General features: G+C 48.7%; 2 protein-coding genes across 2 annotated transcripts; both read left to right on the forward strand.

Moving 5' to 3' along the window:
* The first annotated feature begins 334 nt into the window (after positions 1–334).
* Positions 335–9,065, forward strand: LOC120905449 (BTB/POZ domain-containing protein KCTD12). Its single transcript, XM_040316224.1, has 2 exons — positions 335–1,971; positions 5,163–9,065. Exon 1 carries the CDS (start codon positions 1,142–1,144, stop codon positions 1,835–1,837), a length of 696 nt encoding a protein of 231 aa, XP_040172158.1. The 5' UTR covers positions 335–1,141; the 3' UTR covers positions 1,838–1,971; positions 5,163–9,065.
* A 3,886-nt stretch (positions 9,066–12,951) lies between these two features.
* On the forward strand, positions 12,952–14,462 carry LOC120905446 (fibrinogen-like protein A). The gene is made up of 2 exons (XM_040316219.1): positions 12,952–13,391; positions 13,473–14,462. Exons 1-2 carry the CDS (start codon positions 13,252–13,254, stop codon positions 14,395–14,397), a joined length of 1,065 nt encoding a protein of 354 aa, XP_040172153.1. The 5' UTR covers positions 12,952–13,251; the 3' UTR covers positions 14,398–14,462.
* The last annotated feature ends 5,944 nt before the right edge of the window (positions 14,463–20,406 follow it).

The following is a 20,406-nucleotide window of genomic DNA, read 5'->3' on the forward strand; positions in this document are numbered from 1 at the left end:
ATTTTTCGTATTTTTTTTTTTCGTATAAGATTTTATTTTATCCTACTTGGTACGGATAAAGCTCACACTGTGCAACGGTAACGGCTGGTGCGCTCCAGCAGCACGGTGAACTACACCCCTCCATCTCTCCTCTCGCCTTCTTTCATTCTCTCTCTCTCTCTCTCTCTCTCTCTCTCTCTGCCTTTTTCCTTCTCTTTCTCTTTAAATCACCCTCTGCCGCTCCCCTCCCCCCCCCACACCCTCACCAATCCCTATCATCTTCGCCATCCTTTTCCCAAGGCAAGGCAAAAACGACTGAACGCGTCCGCTCGCTGGTCGTGGCGAACGTTCGTGCACATCCCGATCTCATTTCAGTCGCGTACGGGTGCGAGTCTGGACGTGTGTCTTTCTCGTAACATTACCGCCCAAACCAGGCACAGGAGCAGAGATCGGTGCAGGCACGCGCTACATCTTCACCGCACACACACACACACACACACACACACCCCCACTGTCCATCTGTCCGCTCCCCGGCCCTCGACCGCCACCCACGAGGTGGAGTGCAGCCGCGGCCAAGTGCATCCGCAAAGCTCGTCTCCGGGCTCGTCTCCGGAACGGACCTGTTCTTCCAACGTGCTTCCTTCACTTCACCGCTCGTCTACTCCCCTCCCTCTTACACATTTGCTTTCTAAGCCTCCGGACAGGTGGGGTGCGGGAGAACAATTGCTACTACAGCTACGCTCGATCGTGATTTTGTGATTTTGGCTGCTGTGAAAAGCGAGTGGTTTATTTTGCAACGATTATTTTTTTCCCGCCAGAAAATCCAAGTGACCCGTGAGCAGCAGTGTGTGAGTGTTAATAATTGAAGAAGAAAAGAAAAACAGCACACGCGCGTGTGATTTTAGTGCTTACAAGTGAGCTGCACCTCCCCGACCAAACGACCCCCGACGCTCGAGCCTTCCATGCAATCAACGATCGTGTCCGGCAATCAACCCGTCCGCCATCGCTGAGTCCGAACGCTGAGTCGCCCTGTCAAAAGCCCCGAGCAGTAGCTGCGCGAGAGCCCGTGCTTGCTGTGCTGCTGGCTGCCCGCCGCATCGAGTGCAACGCGTGTGAGTCTACCATTCAGGCGCAAACCGTCGCGCGCACCGCTTGCTAAACGATGAGCGCGTTCCCGGAGGTGGTCGAGCTGAACGTCGGCGGTACCGCGTACGCCGTCAGCCTGAAGACGCTGCTCGCCGAGGAGGGCTCCTGGCTGCAGGACACGTTCGGCGGGGGCAGCCCGCCGCCCGACCTGCCCGTCGACGCCCGCGGCCACTACTTCATCGACCGCGATGGCGGCCTGTTCCGGCACGTGCTGGACTATCTGCGCGATCCGGCACGGTACGCCGTGCCGATCGGGTTCCTCGAGCGCGACCGGTTGCGCCGCGAGGCCGAACACTACCGGCTGCCCGGGCTGATCGAGCTGCTGGGCAAGCAGGCGCCGGGCTGCATCACCGTCGGCTACCGGGGCAGCTTCCAGTTCGGGCGGGACGGGCTGGCCGACGTGAAGTTCCGCAAGATCACGCGCCTGCTGGTGCACGGGCGGGTCGCCCTCTGCCGGGAGGTGTTCGGCGACACGCTGAACGAGTCGCGCGACCCGGACCACGGCGGCTCGGACCGATACACGGCCCGGTTCTTCCTGAAGCACGTGTTCATCGAGCAGGCGTTCGACATGCTGCAGGAGCAGGGCTTCCGGCTGGTGGCCAGCTGCGGCTCCGGTACGGCCGGTTCCGTCTCGGAAAACCTCAAGCCGGGCGTCGACACGGAGGAAAACCGCTGGAACCACTACAACGAGTTTGTCTTCGTGCGCGACTAAGCGCGACAGCGCAGGGCCACTTTTGACACACACACTTTACACACAGACACGCACAATACACAAACTGACACACACACTGGCAGACAGCAAGCAACACACACACACACCCGTGAATGGAGCAGACTTGACATGAGGTGAGTGCAAATAGAGTTAAGCAAATCGAACCCATTTAGATGTTCTTCCTCTCTTTCATTTCAAAACTAAACAATTTTGTGATTTCTGTACCAACACAACACCTCCCTAGCCTATTTTGATCTCAAACTTGTTGTAAAGTTTCAATTGTAGACATTAGCCGCTCGATAGTATACGAGCAACGAATAGAAACAGGGTTTCTGCATTGCACATTGCATACATTTTGGCACATTTCTTTTTTGCTTGAAATTCATGCAAAAGCCCTTAAGTGTGCAATCGTTGTGTCATGTCTGTTTTGTAAGCTCTTGTCAAAAAACGCTCAAAATATCAGCAAAGCGACAAAACAAATCTCAACCATTTATCTCTTCAACTGTATATAGCTCTTTGCTAATTACAACCTTTATTTAAACCGCATACATAATGCCCCGTATAGAAGCATTCAAAGTGCTGTTGATAAGGTGAACATTTTGCCATGCGAATTGCATACTGCTGGGCTGAAGTTAAAAGTGCCGCTCGAAAAATCCGTTGCAAAGTACGTCTGTATGCATTACTGTTACGAAGCATTCTGATGGGCGCCTACAAGTATGCAACGGTCTGTAATATTTTATCAATTTTCTTAAAGAAAAAATATCACACACACACACACACACATACACACACATACACACACATACACACACACATACTCACACGCTCAGATCTTTTCGATAGACTCAGCGGAAATGCTTCATTAGCTGCCGTGTTTGCACATCCGATCCGTTTCCTGCCTTGCACGAAAAAAAAAAATCCTGACGGACCCTTGGCACAAAAGCATCTACACAGTCTACACAGTCTATATTGAAAATCAAAACCCCGAAGGAGCGGGAGCCCAAATTATAGAGCCATCAATTCTCTTCTTCCTCGCCGCCCAAAAAAAAAACGAAGAAAAGCATCATCTCACCCAGGAGACTGTGGCAGGGAAGACTGAAGCTTGCCAGAAGAATTTTCCCACCCGAACTTTGTCATGCTTAAGCAACAGTTGCCCTTCCAAAACGGTGTGGAGCCTCGCTCCCTCCCGGGACACACACACACGCGCGCGCGCGCTGAGAAAGAAATGCCATCCTGACACAGCAGCTTTCACAATTAGAGCGCTGCGCTGTCTCCGCACACTCACGCAAGCGGTTTAATGTGAAATGTAAAACTTTTTGGCCATGCCCGGGCAAGCCTGAGCGAAGGGGGGGGGGGAGGGGTGGGGAAGGGAGGGGCAGGTCCTGAAATTGAATTTTACAACTCATCCCCCACAGCGCACAGGCGAAGCTGCCGCTGAAAAGCCACAATCCACCGTGCGGAGTGGCAAGCGGAGTGGTAATGGGGATGGCCTACGATGGTACCGAGGGGCAGAGATTTCAGTTTGACTTTTTCCTATCTCTCGTTCAGTGCTTTTGATGCGTGTTTGTGTGTGTGTGTGTGTGTGTGTGTATGTTTTTGCCTGTGCCGAGACCCTACGCTTTGACGCTTGGCGTATTCTTTCTATCGCCGGATTTTTTTTTTCTTTCTTCTCCCTGACCCTTATCTCAAATGCGAATTTGATGCGCCTCCGAATCTCTGAATCCCCCCTCCCGTCGCTCCTTGTCCGTATCCGAATGCATGAATAATGGAAAAGAATGTGAAGTGTGCTGGCGAAACCCATCGGGGCCGCTCCCTTGCGCTGCCCATTCGAGGGAGGTTGACGAAACATTTAACCCTTGACGTAGGCTGCAGCGATTACGCAGGGGCAAAGAGGCGAAGAGAAAGCGACCGGGTAATGTAATGGGAAAGTTGCCCGGAAATAATTCCACCCTTCGTGTCTAGGTCTCTCAGCCCTGCGCTGCCTCGTTCAGCCCCACCACCAACACTTCATTTTCACCCGGGGGTGGCCACCCGGTTTGGCTGGCGGATGCTGCATCCGCCGCATTGGCCAACCGACCCCACGGTGTGGCCGGCCCCGAAACAGAAAAGCAAAACGAGCCCAACTGAAATCTTCCAGCTCGCGCCACCCTTCTCTCTCTCTCTCTCTCTCTCTCTCTCTCTCTCTCTCTTTCTCTCTCTCTCTCTCTCTCTCTCTCTCTCTCTCTCTTGAAACCTAACATGTACATCGAGGTGGGGCAGCTCGGGGGAGTGAAATCGATTTTCACAGTATTTTCTGGCAGCGCGCTAGAGGAAGCGAGATTCCCGTTCGTCCAGGGTGTCATGTTTTCTCTTCCTTTCGGGACATTATCGGGTTGGCAGGATGTGCCACCAAGTACACCAAGTACGGAGCGGAGAACTTCCCCCCTCACGGGCAGGCGTTTGGTGTTTACTGTTTTTCTTCTTTCTTTTTTTTTTCGAGAAAATCTGTAACCGAAACGAATGCGAATGCCTCTCGCGCTGGAACACGACGTTCACGCCTTTTCCCGTCCGTACATTGTTTCCAGCTCGAGGCGCTATTTCCTCGAGCGTGCGTTTGACCACGGTTCGAGCAGAGCGAGGCACACGATTTACTTGCTTCAATGATCCGGATTTGATCCGGCATGCTGTTTGTGTGCAAGCTCTCCTATTTTCTAACCTCAAGCTGCAAACAGATCTTGCAGAAAACTCTTGAAGTTTCCTCGCGATGCTCGCAAGCGACCGGTTTTTCCTGCAACGTACCAAACAATAACTGTATTTGGTAGACTGTGTGTGTGTGTGTGTCGCTGTTGCAATCCTTGTAAGTGTTTTCTCATAGCTAAGCCCCAACTGCTATCTATTAATAAACCAACTTAAAACTGTGTCTCCAACAAAAGTTACTTGCCTCGCTCTTCCGATCGTAAAAAGTTTCCGCCAGAACTCGGAAAAATAAACAGCAAGAACAATGCTATCTACGTGTGTGTGTGTTTTTTTTTTTGTACTTTATAGCTTAAAATTAAGGTCAGTGTTCGCAAGGCAGAGCAGATCTCGTTGTGTACGTCCCGCACCGCAAGATGCGCCTAAAAGTATGCTTCCTACATGACAAAAATCAATTACGCTTTGCGGTCAACTTTTCATTTTCTCTGCCTTCTCTTTTCTTCTTTTTCGGTCGCTCCCTAGGCTCGATTTTTTCCTCTACCACCTTCACTACTCCTCCCCTTACTGCCAAGCTACCGTTTTGCAGCGATAGAGCTTAAATGTTTCAATTTTGCTTTCCGTTCTTTTTTGCGCCTAAATGTCTACTCCCCAGATGCGCGATGAGGCTGGACGATGACATCGGCGATGCAACCGGCGGGCAGAGCGCACCACAACAACGCGCAACAGCTATAAAACGATAATTTGCAACACACATCGCACAACGGCACGGAACGCGAACCCGAGCCGAGCGACTTAAATTCGACCACTCGAACTTTTGCAGCCCCTTAAAGTTCGGCCCCTTGAATTGATTTCGATCGCTCCGGTTGCGCGAAGTACGGCAACTGCGATAGTGTGCAGCAATCAAAATCCAGCCACCGCTTTTACCACAGCAACAGAGTGCAGGTGAGCGAGCAAAAGAGACAGTGGACAGGGGTGGATGAGATGCGACAACAATATGATATGGCAGCTTCCGGAAAACCAATCAATCACAATCCACCGGGCACAGGGCACAAAGCGCAACCCTAACTTCCCACCAAATGTAGCAAACGTGGTAATTTTTTATAGTATAGCTCAATCGTTCTTTCCGCCCCATTTTCACAAACTCCACAACTCAACCACACAGTAGTAATAGTAGGTAATGTAATGGATTCTGGCAATAGTGTCAAATGGTCGTAGCCCTAGCACATCTTCCCTTGAGCGCCGAGCGACAGTGCTGGGGAAGGGAACAGTAAATCAGAGCAACAAAACAAAAACCCACCGAAGCAAATGGGCAGAGCCGGAACGGCCGCAGAATGGAATTGTTTCTAACCACCATTCTCTTCCTGGCAAGGAATGATCTCGGTGTCTCGGCTGAAAGGGTTGTGGTACACCCCTCCCCACAGGGCGGAATGGAATCTCAGTAGCATTTGTCCGACCACTTCGGTAGAGGAGTAGTGTAATAGAGAAATCGAACTTTGTAGTTTGAAACTGAACAATCTTATAGATCCAATTTTATGTAGTTTTTTTTTTTAAAGTGAGTACAATTGTGCAAAGCTGCTGTGTTGGTATGTGTGAGTGTGGTGAGGAAGTATAAAGCACACGTACACACACACACACACACATACAGAAAAGAAATCTGAGAACAACTTTTGCCATTTTCCGCTCCATCGAAATTGCAAGAGTTTTTCCCAGCCAGGTTGTAGCTAAACTGCACAGAAAACGTCATAAAATGCTCCCATACGAGCACAGCACACACTCACACAAACAATCTCCCATTAGCCGTTTTTCCTTTCCTGCGGCTTTGGCCGCACCAGACAACAACAACAAATCTCCCTGTTCCAGCTGAGGTTATTTTCTACCGAGCTAGGTTTTATTATTAATTAACAAAAACCAAGACCCACCACGCTCCCCCCCCCCCCCCCCCAGACTACTGCGGAGCAAAATGCGAGCAGAAGGCCCCCAGCCAACGTGTGTATGTGTGTTCGGCAAAATGGCAAACGGGAAGCGCAAGGAAACACAGCGTGTGGCGTAAACAGGGCGTTGCATTTGTTTCAGATAAACGCGGTCGAGTGTTGCGAACAGTCAAGGGACAAAGAAGCAAAAAAAAATACTCACACACACACAAACACACACATACAAATACCGCCAAGCGGGGGTTGTTGTGGACAATTCGGGTGAAAATGGAAAGCAAAAAAATTGGAACGCTTTATCCAAACCACGTTAATGTGTCAAATGCATTCTGCTCAATAGACACTAAACGCCGCACACACAGCAACAACAAATATACACACACACACACATACGTTCACACAACAGTTGAAAGCGTTCACACATAACGCAAAGATTTAAAAAAATAACACACATACACACATTCACAACGTCAAAAGATTTACAAGTATTTAAGCGAGTTAAGCAAAGTAAGAAAAACAAAACAAAACCAACACAACAACTTGAAGCGGGTAGAAGCGGGTAGCGAGCAGCAAACAAATGCGAACAAGAAACTGACGAAGCAGCAAACATGCAGTCTAAGTGTACGGTGTTTAGAAGCATAACTAAAAGAGAGTCGAAAGGCTCTCGATCGATACTTTACTAGTGAGCAAAACGTTTTTGAGCGGCCGAGAAAGGGCAGCAGCGACGAAGGAAAGTAAGAAGGTAAGAAATTAAGCAAGAACAAAACAAAAAAAAAAGATAAAATAAAATAATACCTACCAGTGGGAGCACAAGAAATAAACTTTAAGCAGAAAAGGAAAAGTGAGATAGAAACAAAAAAACAACCATAACGTAGTAATTGCAAAATGATAACAATAGTGAAATAATACAAATAGCAACGGAGAAAGGTAGACGAAACATAAGCGAGATAATAGAGCGGCAGAACGAGCAGAAAGCTGTAATTGTACGATTATATTTAAAACCACCACGGCAACAGGGGCACGGTGTGCGGAAATCTGGGTACGAGCAGGCACGGTTAAGGGGATTGAACGGACGCGCCAAAGCGTAACGATCTGAGCGGGCATGAAGGGGGGATGCGAGGGACGGGAAGTTATTGAATTTTGATGTAAAGCAGCAACGCAACGCATCGTTTTGCGGGGATAAAAATAGTTTCATCTGTTTATTTCGCTTCATGCTACGGGCGGATCAGTGCGGAATGTGATTCCGGCTGTACCCACTGCACTGGTTCATGTGTTTACCGTGCGTTCGTGCCGTTATATGAACTATGGACATTGCTTCTTTATCTTTTTCTTTCTCTCCATCCCTCTCTTTCTTTAGTTTTCTCCCTTTTTATCCGTGGTTGGACAGCAGTGCCGATCCTACGACGGTACCTGCTTCTAGCTCAGCTTTACCGCAAATGGCAACATTGCATGTTTACGGAATTCCTCATTACGTGATGATGTGGAGGCCGGTCTTTGATCTTTGGCGAATCGTTTCATCTGCAGGGTGGCTTCCTTTTTTTGTGCCATCCTAGAATCTTGTTTACGCTTATGTCTGACGGTCATGCGGCAACATTCAATTGCCACCCTCACCCACATTAGTGACCAGGTCATCTGTTTTTCCCCCCCTTTTTTAAGCTTCAAACCTTCCTTTCTCCCCTTCAAAGGACAGATACTCAAGCAGCATGTTTGAGAGTGTTTGTTAGGATAGACGAACGTGTGTGGGTATGAGTGTGTGTGTGTGCCGATTTTGAAGCAATTCACACCGCACATAGCTCCACCTGCATGCTGGGGAATGGTAGAATTTATCAAGAAAAGTTATATGCGGGAAAGAGGAAAACAGCCAACCAGATAACTCTTTAATTAATAATGCGTAACGAGAGCAGTAATGGGAGAGCGATAATACTTCAAACATATTACAACTACTACTAACTAACTAACAACTACTATTCATCGTAATGGTAACAAGAAGAAAAAAAAGAACTATACTATTAAACAATAAAAAAAACAACTGAGACAATGGTGAAAGAATGACGAAAAACAAAAACACAAAACTTACACACCCAAACCAAGGACGGAGAAAACTAGCAGCAAACACACAACATTGGAATGAAAAAAATAAAATACTTTAATTGATAAGATAAAGCGAGCGACCGATAGGGGGTGCGAGCGAGCGCAATGAATGAAAACATCCCAGCAGACACAAAATGCAGAACTTAGTAGTGAGAAACCGCAAAAAAAAAATGCAGAAATAATAATAATAATAATATGAATAATATCAAGAAAAGAAAATATATTGAAAGTAATGATAATTAATGCAAACCGAACACAAGAAAATGAACCCAGAAACACACACACACACACATACACACGCCCACACACACCCGAAACACGCACACAAAAGTGCGCAAACCGTAACACCGACACACTCCCAAACCCAGAAATGGATCATTGATATACACAATACAATATATCTTCAACCAAAGTTAAGTTAAGTAACGAGCCAAGAAACCCTAGACATGAGCATCAAATCACATGACGTGGAGCAGAAGTTGAGGAAACAGGCGAGAAAATTAGGCGGATTGTGGTGAGAGAAATGAAAAAAAAAACAAGGGATATGGGGAACACAACAAGAACATCAGGAGAACATCCTTTTTAAAAAAAAAAATCAGTGTTGAAATCGAGCGATTAATTAGCGCAGGCGAGTAACCTACCACTGGACGGGTAGCGGGATTGTTCTTGCTGGTGAGGAAAGTGGGGCCAGTGACCACGCGAATGAACCACCCACAGGATGGGGGAGACGCAGGAAAATGGAAAGCATAACGATTGAACGTGAAACGTCTGACGGTTTGCTAGGAAGAAAGACACAGAGAGAGAGAGAGGAAGAGAGCAAGTGCGTCATAATAAAAGCCAAACAAAACAAAACAACAACAAAAAACCTAAGGAAAACCCAACACAACTGGTTTTGCTTTCGCACATTTGCATGCAGGTCGAAACATCCGAAATATATATCCCCTTTGCGCCCTTGCCTTCCACTGGCGGTAGAGGCGGTGAACTCGTTCGCGCGCGCCCTGCGAAACTCTCCGAAAACAGCAGCTCCCACTTATTGCGCACCACCGGACAGCATACACGCAAGCTCATTAATCACGATAATGTCCCGCCAAACCCTAGACAGCCCGTGTCAGCTAGCTTGTCCCTCGGTTTCGGGGGGATCCACTCCGCCACTTTGCCTCACCGTGTGTGGGTCGGCGTGTCAAGAACAGACTCGCCGCAAAGCTACTTCTCCGTGGAGTGGATTCGAAGCAATTCTAGCCGCATGACAGCCTTTACTTGAGCTCGGTTCGCTTTCTAGGATTTTGCATGCGTGTGTGTGTGTGTGTGTGGGTGTGTGTGATTTTGTGGGGGAAAAAGAGCACCTAACCTTCCAAAAATCCTAACCCCAGGTCAGCGGAATGGGAGATCCGCCCGAACGACAAGTACACACAGGTAAGCGTGAGCCAGGCTGGCAAAAGTCATCACCGCACAAACTGATTGCTTTCAACTCCTGATATGCACACACACAAAAAAAACGCGCAAAAAAGCATTGGAGCCCTTGCTGAGCCTGGCTAGAAGTTCGTTTCGCATCATCAACACGTTGCCGCTGACGCCGCCGGCCACTGCGGGCCAAGTTGTACCCCCGCAATGCTTCACGCCAGACGCCCGTCACACAAATCGGACATCTTCTCAATTTGCATGGAAATGAGCAAGCTGTCGAATCAAAATGTCCGGAACACATGCACACACAACCACACGTGTGCAATATATCAAACGACTTGCGTGTGCTGTGTCGTACCCCATCAGAAGCTCATCAGCAACGGAAAGGGAAGGAGATAGAGAGAAAGTCTAATAAAGAATAGTTTTGTTTTAGTTTTCAAAAAACGAAAAAGACGAAGACTCGGTGGAATTTTGAAAGTACCTTCGCAGAGCCCGATGAGATTGACACAATTGACAAAGTGCCGACAACAAAAGGTACGGGTTGAGCAGACAAAAAGAGAGAGAGAGGAAGAGAGAGAGAGACAGAGGCTCGATTTACACTGTTTGCCGACGGTTCCTCTAGCACAAAACCCATTCGGCAGCAAGCTTTACTGCAGCCGACTGTTGAAGTGGTCACAGCTTGTGGTCAACAGTGTCGAGTGTCATCTGCATGCTGATGGCATTGTTTCCTGCATGCACCAGCGTGCTTCAAATGCAAGCAAACCGCTCACACATGAGCGAAAAACCACACGAGAGCACACAGACAGGGCTGCACATTTCAACTTCCCACAGGACCCGCTGGCGTGGCGTGGTGCAAACTATTTCTACCTACCACTTCACACTGGCACTGTCCCACTGTGAAGCTGGTGGGAGGCTTTAAATTCAGAGAGAGAAAAAAACACCACTTCCAAACCATCCACTTTGCCATCCTATCGATCGTGATTATGATGGAGTGCGAATTCAATTTTGACAGCGCACAGTCTCTGGTGCATGGCCCTGTGTGTGTGTGTGTGTGTTTGAGCAGTGCCCGTAACAAGGGTGCCCGGGTCGATGATTGTGAAAATACAATTTTCCCGATTCTCAGCCGCGTGCTGCAGGGAGCGATACACCTGTGTTCCAGATAACAGCACGGCCGTATCGATTCACCACACATTGCCAAGCGTGTGTCTCTCTCTATGTGTGTGTGTGTGTGTGTTTGCTCCTGCTCGAAAACAGTGCGAGGAAAGCGGAAACCCAGCCATGATGAAGACTTGTTTGCTCTGGCTTTTGCCCGATCTGGCTGCCCGCCGCTGGCGTGAAGCTGAAATTCGTTACACTAAGAGCACTAGCGTTCACCGCACCAGCAACGAGCGAGAGCGCGATGTTGACGATGATGATTATGATGATGTTGATGATGCTGATGAGGATGTAGCAGTACACCTCCCGAGGGCGGCGAGCATTCTTTGCGGCACCGACGCAGCACGATGACGATGGCATTTTGTCTTGTTCGCTGTTGCGAGCAACACGTTCCGCCGTGCCGTTGCTGGCCGTCGTATCGATCAACAAGCGAAGCCCAGCGGCGGTCTTTAGCGCGCCAGCACGTCAATACGCTACTTAGATTGTGGTGGAGAGCTGCCCGAAATGTGCCAGCACCCATGAGATGATGCTGAGTGGCGTTCGGCAGTGAGAATGTGTGGTCGTACGCATGGAAATAAACCTTAGCGCTGGAGCCGCTGGCAGATAAGAACGCGGGGAGAGTGAGAGAGAGAGAGAGAGAGAGAGGATTAAACCCCTTGGAGAGATCATGCCTGTTGACCAATGTCCCGCTATCAAACACTCTGTTATTTCCAGTGTGCTCAGTTTTCGATAAGGCATCAACCATAAGTAACGTAACGGCAAAGTAAGAGATGTTTTTGATCGCGTTTTAGTTGTATGCATGAATCTCCATAAGAGCTTTCAGTTTTTGAGCCAAAAAGCATGCATGCAAAGGATACCGTTGGATTTAGCTTTGTAGCCCTTGGTGAATTGTTCAATATATTATACAATTCAAACCTAGTCATACAGGGTTTTCCAGGAATTCTCATAGGAGAGGGATACTTTCTTGACTCTTTTTTATAGGAACTGAACTTCATACGTTGGAAATCGGACTCTATGGCATCCTTTTTGGACAGGGTCCTTGGAAATTCCTATTGGAGTTGTCCAACAGGGGTGCTATAGAGTTCAATTCACATTACATTAAGTTCATTTCATGTAAGAAAGAGTCAATAAAGTGTCCCACAGCTATGAGAACTCCTGGAAAACCCTGTATTGCGTTTGGCATTCAAGAAAATGTATTCGAACGTTAATTTTGTTCAGAAAATTTTACTTGTTGCTTTTCCGCCGGCAGTTTCAAGTTAAATGGAGATTTAATTGGTTTCACTTAATCTGGTTTTGGTAATTTTGGTGTACACGGTATTTGAATTCATACGATTGTCAGCTAGAGCTTTGTAATCAACGCAAAATTCCATCCAAAAAACAAAACTTTTCTACATACTTCTTAAGCATTTTGTGAATTTCTAGATAACCAGGTTTTCCATACAAACGCGTACTTTTACTAGACCTCTATCGCCTACCCCTATTGTTTAGTAACAGTTTTATGGCATTGTTAAACACCGTTTTCATCTCAACGTAGTTGAAACGTTTTCATATTTCACGCAGATTTTTTTCAACATTGTTCACATAATTTCAGCAGTTAAATATCTAATTCGATACTAAAAAAGGCTCGAAACTTGAATCGAATAGGAATGCAAAATAGAATTTCTGGTACATCATCTCCAGTGAGCATAACGTAATTTGTGGAAGGCCCCTTAGAGGTTAAGACCTCCAAGTTTAATTTCTTTGGTCAATACAACGCAATTGACGGCAGTCACCACGACAAACAACGGAAGTAAGTATTGCGCTTCTACACTTCCACAAACACAAACACCCACACACACATACACACACTCGTCGGGGTTGTTTTTCGTGTTGTTGAGCGGTCAGACCGGGTTGGTTTTTACTGGAACAATAACAGCTCTAACCTTCCGAGACTCGTAATCTCGTTTGCTAAATCAACTGTGTGCCGAAGCAGAATCGGTTACCACCGAGCACCAGGCGGGCTGTTTGCTGTTTTGGTTGGCCACCATCGTCCACGACAAGAGCCGTCAGTAGTGAGCCGTCGCACCGTTAGGTGGTGGCTGTTGTGAATCTCGAGTGCCGCAACCAGCATGGTCGGCTGTGTATCAAGACGATTAGTTTGAGCGAAAAAAGTACCCGCACCCAGCCATGGACGATAGCGCGAAAAGCCACCAGATGCTGCTGCTCATACTGTTGGCGGTGTTGGTGGGCCCATCGGCGGCAGCGTTGGCGCCCAGCACGCGCGACAATACCTCCCTGCACGAGCGCTTGGCGGCGCTCGAGAGCACGTAAGTAGTGAGGCGGCCATCGGTTCGGTAACCTCAGCTCAATCAAACCCTCAACGCGCGACTCCCTCTTCGCACACCCAGCATAACGTCCCGAGACGAGGAGCTCGCCAAGATGCTGCAGCTGCTGCTCGCCAATCAGCGCGAAATACTCCGCCTTCTCCAGCAAGACACGCCCAAAGTGTTCTGCGCAACGGACGGCACGCAGCATCAACCACCGGCGCAACCGACGCGCCCCTGCACCCGTGACCACTCGTTCACCAACTCGCTCCATCCGGGAACGCTCCAGCCGCCGGGCAACGCTACCGCGCCCTCGACCGCCGCCTACCGCCAGGAAGCGCACCCGGCCGGCACGCATCCGCGCAGCTGCCGCGAAATCCCGGACGGCATGTCGGGCGAGGAGCTGATCTACCCGTCGGCCGGCCCGGCCGGCCCGGGCGAACCGCTCGAGGTGTACTGCGACCAGGACTTCGAGGACGGCGGCTGGATCGTGATCCAGAACCGGTTCGACGGGTTCGTCAACTTCAACCGGAGCTGGGAGAAGTACCGCGACGGGTTCGGCGACATCGGCACCGAGTACTGGCTCGGGCTGGACGAGATCCACCGGCTCACCGTGGCGGTGCCGCACGAGATCGCGTTCGTGGCCGAATCGTTCAAGGGCGAGCGGCGCTGGGCCCGCTACAGCCTGTTCGAGATCGGGGGCGAAACGGACCGGTACCGGCTGCAGAAGCTCGGCGTCTACTCCGGCACGCTCGGCGACGAGTTCACGTACAATCTCGGCATGCAGTTCTCGACGTACGACCAGGACCACGACCAGTACGGCGATGTGAACTGTGCGCACCGGACGGCGGCCGGCTGGTGGCACCGGAGCTGCACCCGCATCAACCTGAACGGGCTGTACGGGAACGAGTCGGGCGTGCGGTTCGCCTACTGGCTCGACTGGCTCCATCTGCAGGGGCTGAAGCGTACCCGCATCATGATACGGGAGATAAAGAAGCGCCGCAAGTAGCCCTTTAAGCGGGGTTTCACCGCTCTCAGGGTAGGAAAATAAACTGGAAGCACCAGCACAATCAATCTTTGGCATCTTCCCATCATAGCAACAGATCAACGGTGCGCTACAGCACGCGAAGTGAAAGAAATTGGTTTTAATGATGTCCATGAGGGGGCGTTTTTCTTAGTTGAAGCTCATCGCTTATCGACCTAGATGGCACTTCGTTCATTTGGGCTTGCAAGGGAACGGTTGGGAATTTCGACACTCCAAAAGCTAGGCACATTCTGCAAACAAAAAGGCTACGTCTGTGTGTGTGTGTGTGTGTGTGTCATATACTAGTTCGTGCTGATCACGTGGGAGTTCTTGGTGGGCACAGATGGCTTTCAAGCCTTTTCGAGTGAGCAGCAACAGTGCGCAAGCGAGCAAGAGAGAGAGAAAGAGAGAGCGAGAGAGCGAGAATGAAGAGTACCACATTAACGTACACAGACAGGCCCGCAAACGCAAAAATAGAGCTGTCATATTTGTTACGCTCCAATTATTTTTCCGCGCTCATTGAGATTTCAGCCTCAGCGCAGTGGTTTCAAACCTGCCGCTCCATGTGGATGAGAGTGTTTGTGTGTGTGTGTGTGTGTGTGTGTGTGTGTGTGTGTGTGCGTGTTTTAGAGTGAGCAGATATGCCTTTGTTTCAAGCACAGTCTGTCAGCGCTCCGTTGCTCGTCCACCGATAACACCGCCTTCATACCGCATCTCCTCGCTGTACGTACGGACACAGACAGGGAAGAATGGAGGACAAAACTTTCCCAACAAACGACCATATAAAACGTATCTACATGTGTGTCTGTGTGTGCATGTGTGAGTATGGGGAATAAAAACTTGTTGAAACATTGTACAGCTTTCCAGCACAGCCCCGTAGAAAGGATGGAAGGATCGGATCAGAATTGTACATTTGATTCCAACAAGAATTTATTCGACTGGTTTTGCAAACGGCGTTCCTACAGGGCTTAACGGGCAACAATAGATATTTAAATCCCGGCCCCCGTTAATACAGTCTCCATGCATAATGGTGTGTGTGTGTGTGTGTCGCTGTAAATCCAGCCGCCGAGAAGCACTTGGCATGCATATTATTACAATTAGTACACCACTGTCAGAGCTGCAAACCTCCAAACCTCCTTGCTGCCATCGGGTTTTAACTGTTGATGTACTGTTAACTGCACACACACACACACACACACACGTAAACACGTGAAGCATAAACCCATTTTCACGGAGGTTTATGCACGTACCCGCGGCTTTTTCTCCCCAGCTCTCCCCGGGCACGTGCAAATGACTTCATGCAAAATTAATTTTCATTGTAATTGGAAATTTTATTAAAACACAAACACAGCCGCCAACACCCCCATCCCGACGTTCGCTCGCAGGTTCGGTCGGCTCGGCTAACACCACCCAAGAGAACAAGACGCACCCCGTTCCCGCTCCCACTCCATTCCTATTTCCGTTGGAGAAATGGTTTAACGGTTTCTGTTTTGTTTGCTCCCACCCCTTACCGACCCGGGGTGGAGCGAAGCGAGGCAGGGAAGGGTGCGAAGCGTGGTTACACGGGCACGAATGTTTTACTTGTTATGATTCCTTGCACGATAGGGCACTGCGGGACAAAGCGGAGGAAACGCAATGACAGAAATGCAAATGCAACAACGCACAATCCGCTGCGAGGCTCTGGTGCGCTCTTGGTGTGACAAGAAGAAGATGATGATGATGCTGAATAGCAAGAAGAACCAGTAGAAGAAGAACATAAGACAACAACAACAACAGCCGTATACCGTAAGGCAGGCGAAGCCGTGCGCTTCCCGAAAGCGCATTTCCGGGTCGCTCCGGCCCTCCGTAAGCCTGCGCCTAAATGTAGGCACAAGCACAGGCACAGCGCAGGCACCACTTCCAACTCGCCTGCTAACTCCCACGGGGTGGCAGCGGGGGGGTTCGTGTTCTACAGCACACGGATCTGGACGACGCAACGACGGCGATGACACGGCGGGTGAGGTGACGATGATGGCGATAATTTACAACAAAGGGCCACTGAGAATGGAGCCAGCAGGATCGGGAGGGGAGGGAGAAGGAGGTGCGTGTGTGTGCGTGTGCGATAGGTGACGAGCGGCTGACAACTTTGCTGCTGACAATGCCCCACTCTTGCCGCTGGGGAGTGCTCGGGAGGAAACACGACCGCAAGGAGTTGTTTTGTAATTGGTAGATTAGTAAAAAGCAAAACATTGCAGGGACGTTGTGTGCGTGTGTGTGTGTGTATGTGTGTGTGTGGGGATGGAAATACGTAAACCAAAGCACTTTAAACCAAATCCAAACCTCCTGTTGAGTGGAAAATTCGCTCGCTCTGCTTTCCAATAAATCACAAACGGTCAGCGATACGTGCTGTTGCCCGCCGGCTAGCTTCTCGATGATTGCAGCTGAACAGCACCGACGATTCGATTGCCCATACGAAAGCTAATTGTTGCTTACCGACCCGACCGATGCGCCTGGTGTTGCCATTTAGTTTTTCCTCTCCTTTTCTATCTATCTCTCTCTCTCTCACACACACTCCTTTGCTATCGTCCACAGACACACTTTCTGTCATTGAATTGATGGCTGAGGATTTATTTCGCACTTTCAACTATGTCCGCTCATTCCCTACCAAAAAGGTCGACCAAACGCGGACGAGTGCTCGGTACAGCGGAATCTATCGAAGAGTAAAACAGCCAGCATCGATCAGCAATTTCGTAACCGCCGGGCCGGGGCTGCTAATGGGGTGGGATTGCGCTGGAGATATTTGATAGACTAATGAGGTTGGGTAATATTGACACGGCACGCACGTCAACTGCAAACGTTTGGCCCATCAGTAACACTGCTAGCCGGATTGCGGGCAGTAGCAGCAGCACGAACCATCGACAGCGAGGCAAATATGTATCGATCCTTTTGATTGGTATCGCTACTTTATGGGCGGCTCGATTTCACTCACTGCTCGAGTGAAAGTTGTGTTGGGAGGACAGCTTGCATGAATGAACCTTATGAAAAAGCCAACAAAACGGAGATTTTGTAATACTAATTGCATATATTTAGGCGAACACGATATGAGTCGTGACCAGCTAAATGTCACTGAAATGTCATACGTAAAGCTGACTGAAACCAAATCCATGTCAGCGTCACGTACACAATTGTGATGACCAGAGGTGTTACTCAAAACGATTGGTGTGTCCGAGACATGCTTGGTGACATTCAAGCAACCAGCGCTTGGTCAGTCACTTTGACTTTTTTTCATGACTTTTTTTTACCGTGATCAGTTCTGCAAAATGTCACTGACGTGACGAGTCATGACAAATTACGACCAAACCAAAATCATGTCAGCGTCACCAGCTCTGCTGTGATGACCAGAGGTGTTACTCAAAACGATTGTTGTGTCCGAGACATGCTTGGTGACATTTTAGCAACCAGCCCTTGGTCAGTCACTTTGACTTTTTTCATGACTTTTTTACCGTCATCAGTTCTGCCATATGTCACTGACGTGACGTGCTATGACAAATGTCAGCGTCACCAGCTCTGCTGTGATTATCAGAGGTGAGGCTCAAACAGTTGATACTACCATCACATGATTGGTGACATTTTGTGCAACCAACTCTTAGTCAGTCACTTGTTTGCGATATCTTCTGTCGGTGATCATTACGATAGTCATGGGAGATATGCGGTGCGTGCGATTGATCCCAGGCAACAAAATGAGCTTTTTTCGCTCAAATGCTTTATCATTCTACCCATCAAACCTAACAGACAGTCCCAAAAACGGCGTGATTATCATAGGGAGAAAATGCCATGTCACCAAGCATATTATTGGTCCGCCATCTATTTGAGTCTCACCTCTGATCATCTCAGATGTGTACGTGTGCTGACTTGAAGCGGGCAAGTTTGGTAAATCGTGCGAGTTGACGACTGTACCACCTGACCAACACTGCCAGACCAGACCGGCTGCACTGTTCACAACCAGTCATGATTATGCTTTCAACGGTATTAAGCTCAGCTTGTCAGTCAGAGTATCGCGTTGGACTCAAGCATTTGCATGTTGCGTTCGGCATGCCATGACGCACTTTCACTATCAGCAAAGAACATCGATCGTATATCTGTGATATAAACTTTCATTGTTTTTCGAGGTGATCATCACGTGAAACTCATGACATTTTTCAACACTCGTCTTAACGCTCAGGCTTGCTAATGCTAACGGCATACATTCAGGGGATTATTTTTGCTAAGTAATATGCTCTCCGCGTAACTAAACGCCTTTCGTTATGCAATCTGCATGACGATTGGGCATTTTTTAAACACTTTCATTGCTTTCGTTGCTACGCAACAGCAAATGAAACAGTGCTAGAAAATCACCCCTCACGGTACTGTTCTCAAACTGTTTCCCGTTCCCTCCGGCTCTTCTTCTTCCTCAGGGAGGCCTTTCTCTAACCGCCAGTAATCACGAAACAATGTCCGTATGCAAACAGTGGCTTGCTCCCTTCGTCGAACTCTTTCAGCACCCGCTAGACCCCTGTTCCAAGTAAGTGCAAGTTTTCGGCGGGTGTTAATAAGCTTTGAAACTTTCAAGCAAAACTCAACTCAAGCTGCCACCACCCTCCTTGCACACACACACACAAAATCCTCTTACCGCCATTTGTTTCGCTCGTTCGAACAAGTGCATCGATCTACTAGCGAACGGGTATGGATTAAACGTTTACTACGGTCTGGGCTCAAACTTGTTGTTGTCGCTCCTCTTTAATCTTTACCCTACCTTTCCCAACAACGCTCACACGCAAAGGGAGCTTTTCTGTTGCATCCTTCATCTATAATGCGTATGGGGAGGGCACAGTGCCGTTGCTAGCTTAAAACCAGTACCTAGATAAGAAGATAAACGACAGGTCAAGCTGGAGCGCTTACTGGATCGGGACAGCAAGGACACATCAAGGAGCAACGGACGGGCGAAAACGGATGCATAACCAATACACAGTTAATAGGAAATTAAATATTTATCTGCACGAGAACGAAATGGATCCAATTTATTGGATTCAACCATCCCCCCTGTCTCGATTCACCGGCGGCCATTATTTTGCTTTTCGGAAACCAAATTAAAGACACAGTGTGTGTGCACCTATGAAGTAGGTAAAACATAATTTAGAAAGAAAAGGTACAAAAGATTCTATCAAAACCACTTCAAACTTCAAAGTATTTATCAATTAATTGATTAAAATAATGAGATGACTGAAAAAAGTGCACTTACTGCTATTGTTATGGCACACACTGTACACCTTCATTTCATTCCGTTTTCCTACAAAATTCGCTTATATCGTGGGGACATTTTTGGCTCCATAAACACACACGCACACACAAACACACACACATCCTTTCCTATATCTCTCCCCTTCCGTTCCCCCCACATACACACACTCACACACACACACACACACATCGGATCTATATCAGCATCATCAAAAGGATAGTTAATTGCATTGAGTCCGGGGAAGGGGGATGGCAGGAGGGTATGGGGAGCGGCGGGTGCAAACGAGAGATCCCTGTCGAAGCTCGTCATCACTCCCGGGCGCGTGCCCGCCCAGTGTTCGAGTATCGAGGGGTAGATAATTCCATTTACAGCCCACGACCAACCCTCCCCCCCGCGTATCTTTCCCTGATCGACACATTTGGGTGAAAGTGGCGCGCAACCCAGAAATCCGGGAAATGGGGCTCGACATAAATAATGTTGACCCAGCGGCCCGAACGCAACAAGAACGAAACCGGGCGGGCGAGATTGGTGGGGGACAGGCGAGATTGCAAGCGAGCATAGTGCAAACGTTGTTTTCCTCTGACTCTTTCTTTCACTCTCTCTCTCTCTCTTTCTCTTTTTCTTTGTCACTAGTTACGGGTAAAGGCACTAAAAACCACCATCACCCTAAAAAGCGTTAGCGATGTGTGTGTGTTTATTCTTTCTTTGGTTTATTTGGTGTTCACATAATAACAAAA

Source organism: Anopheles arabiensis, chromosome X (assembly GCF_016920715.1).
Source record: "Anopheles arabiensis isolate DONGOLA chromosome X, AaraD3, whole genome shotgun sequence".
Classification (NCBI taxonomy): Eukaryota; Metazoa; Arthropoda; class Insecta; order Diptera; family Culicidae; genus Anopheles; species Anopheles arabiensis.

Excerpts from the sequence above, each read along its gene's own strand:
- LOC120905449 (XM_040316224.1), top strand. The coding sequence starts at position 1,142 with ATGAGCGCGTTCCCGGAGGTGGTCGAGCTGAACGTCGGCGGTACCGCG.
- LOC120905446 (XM_040316219.1), top strand. The coding sequence starts at position 13,252 with ATGGACGATAGCGCGAAAAGCCACCAGATGCTGCTGCTCATACTGTTG. Across the intron at positions 13,392-13,472 it reads TTGGCGGCGCTCGAGAGCAC|CATAACGTCCCGAGACGAGG; the intron begins GTAAGTAGTGAG and ends TCGCACACCCAG.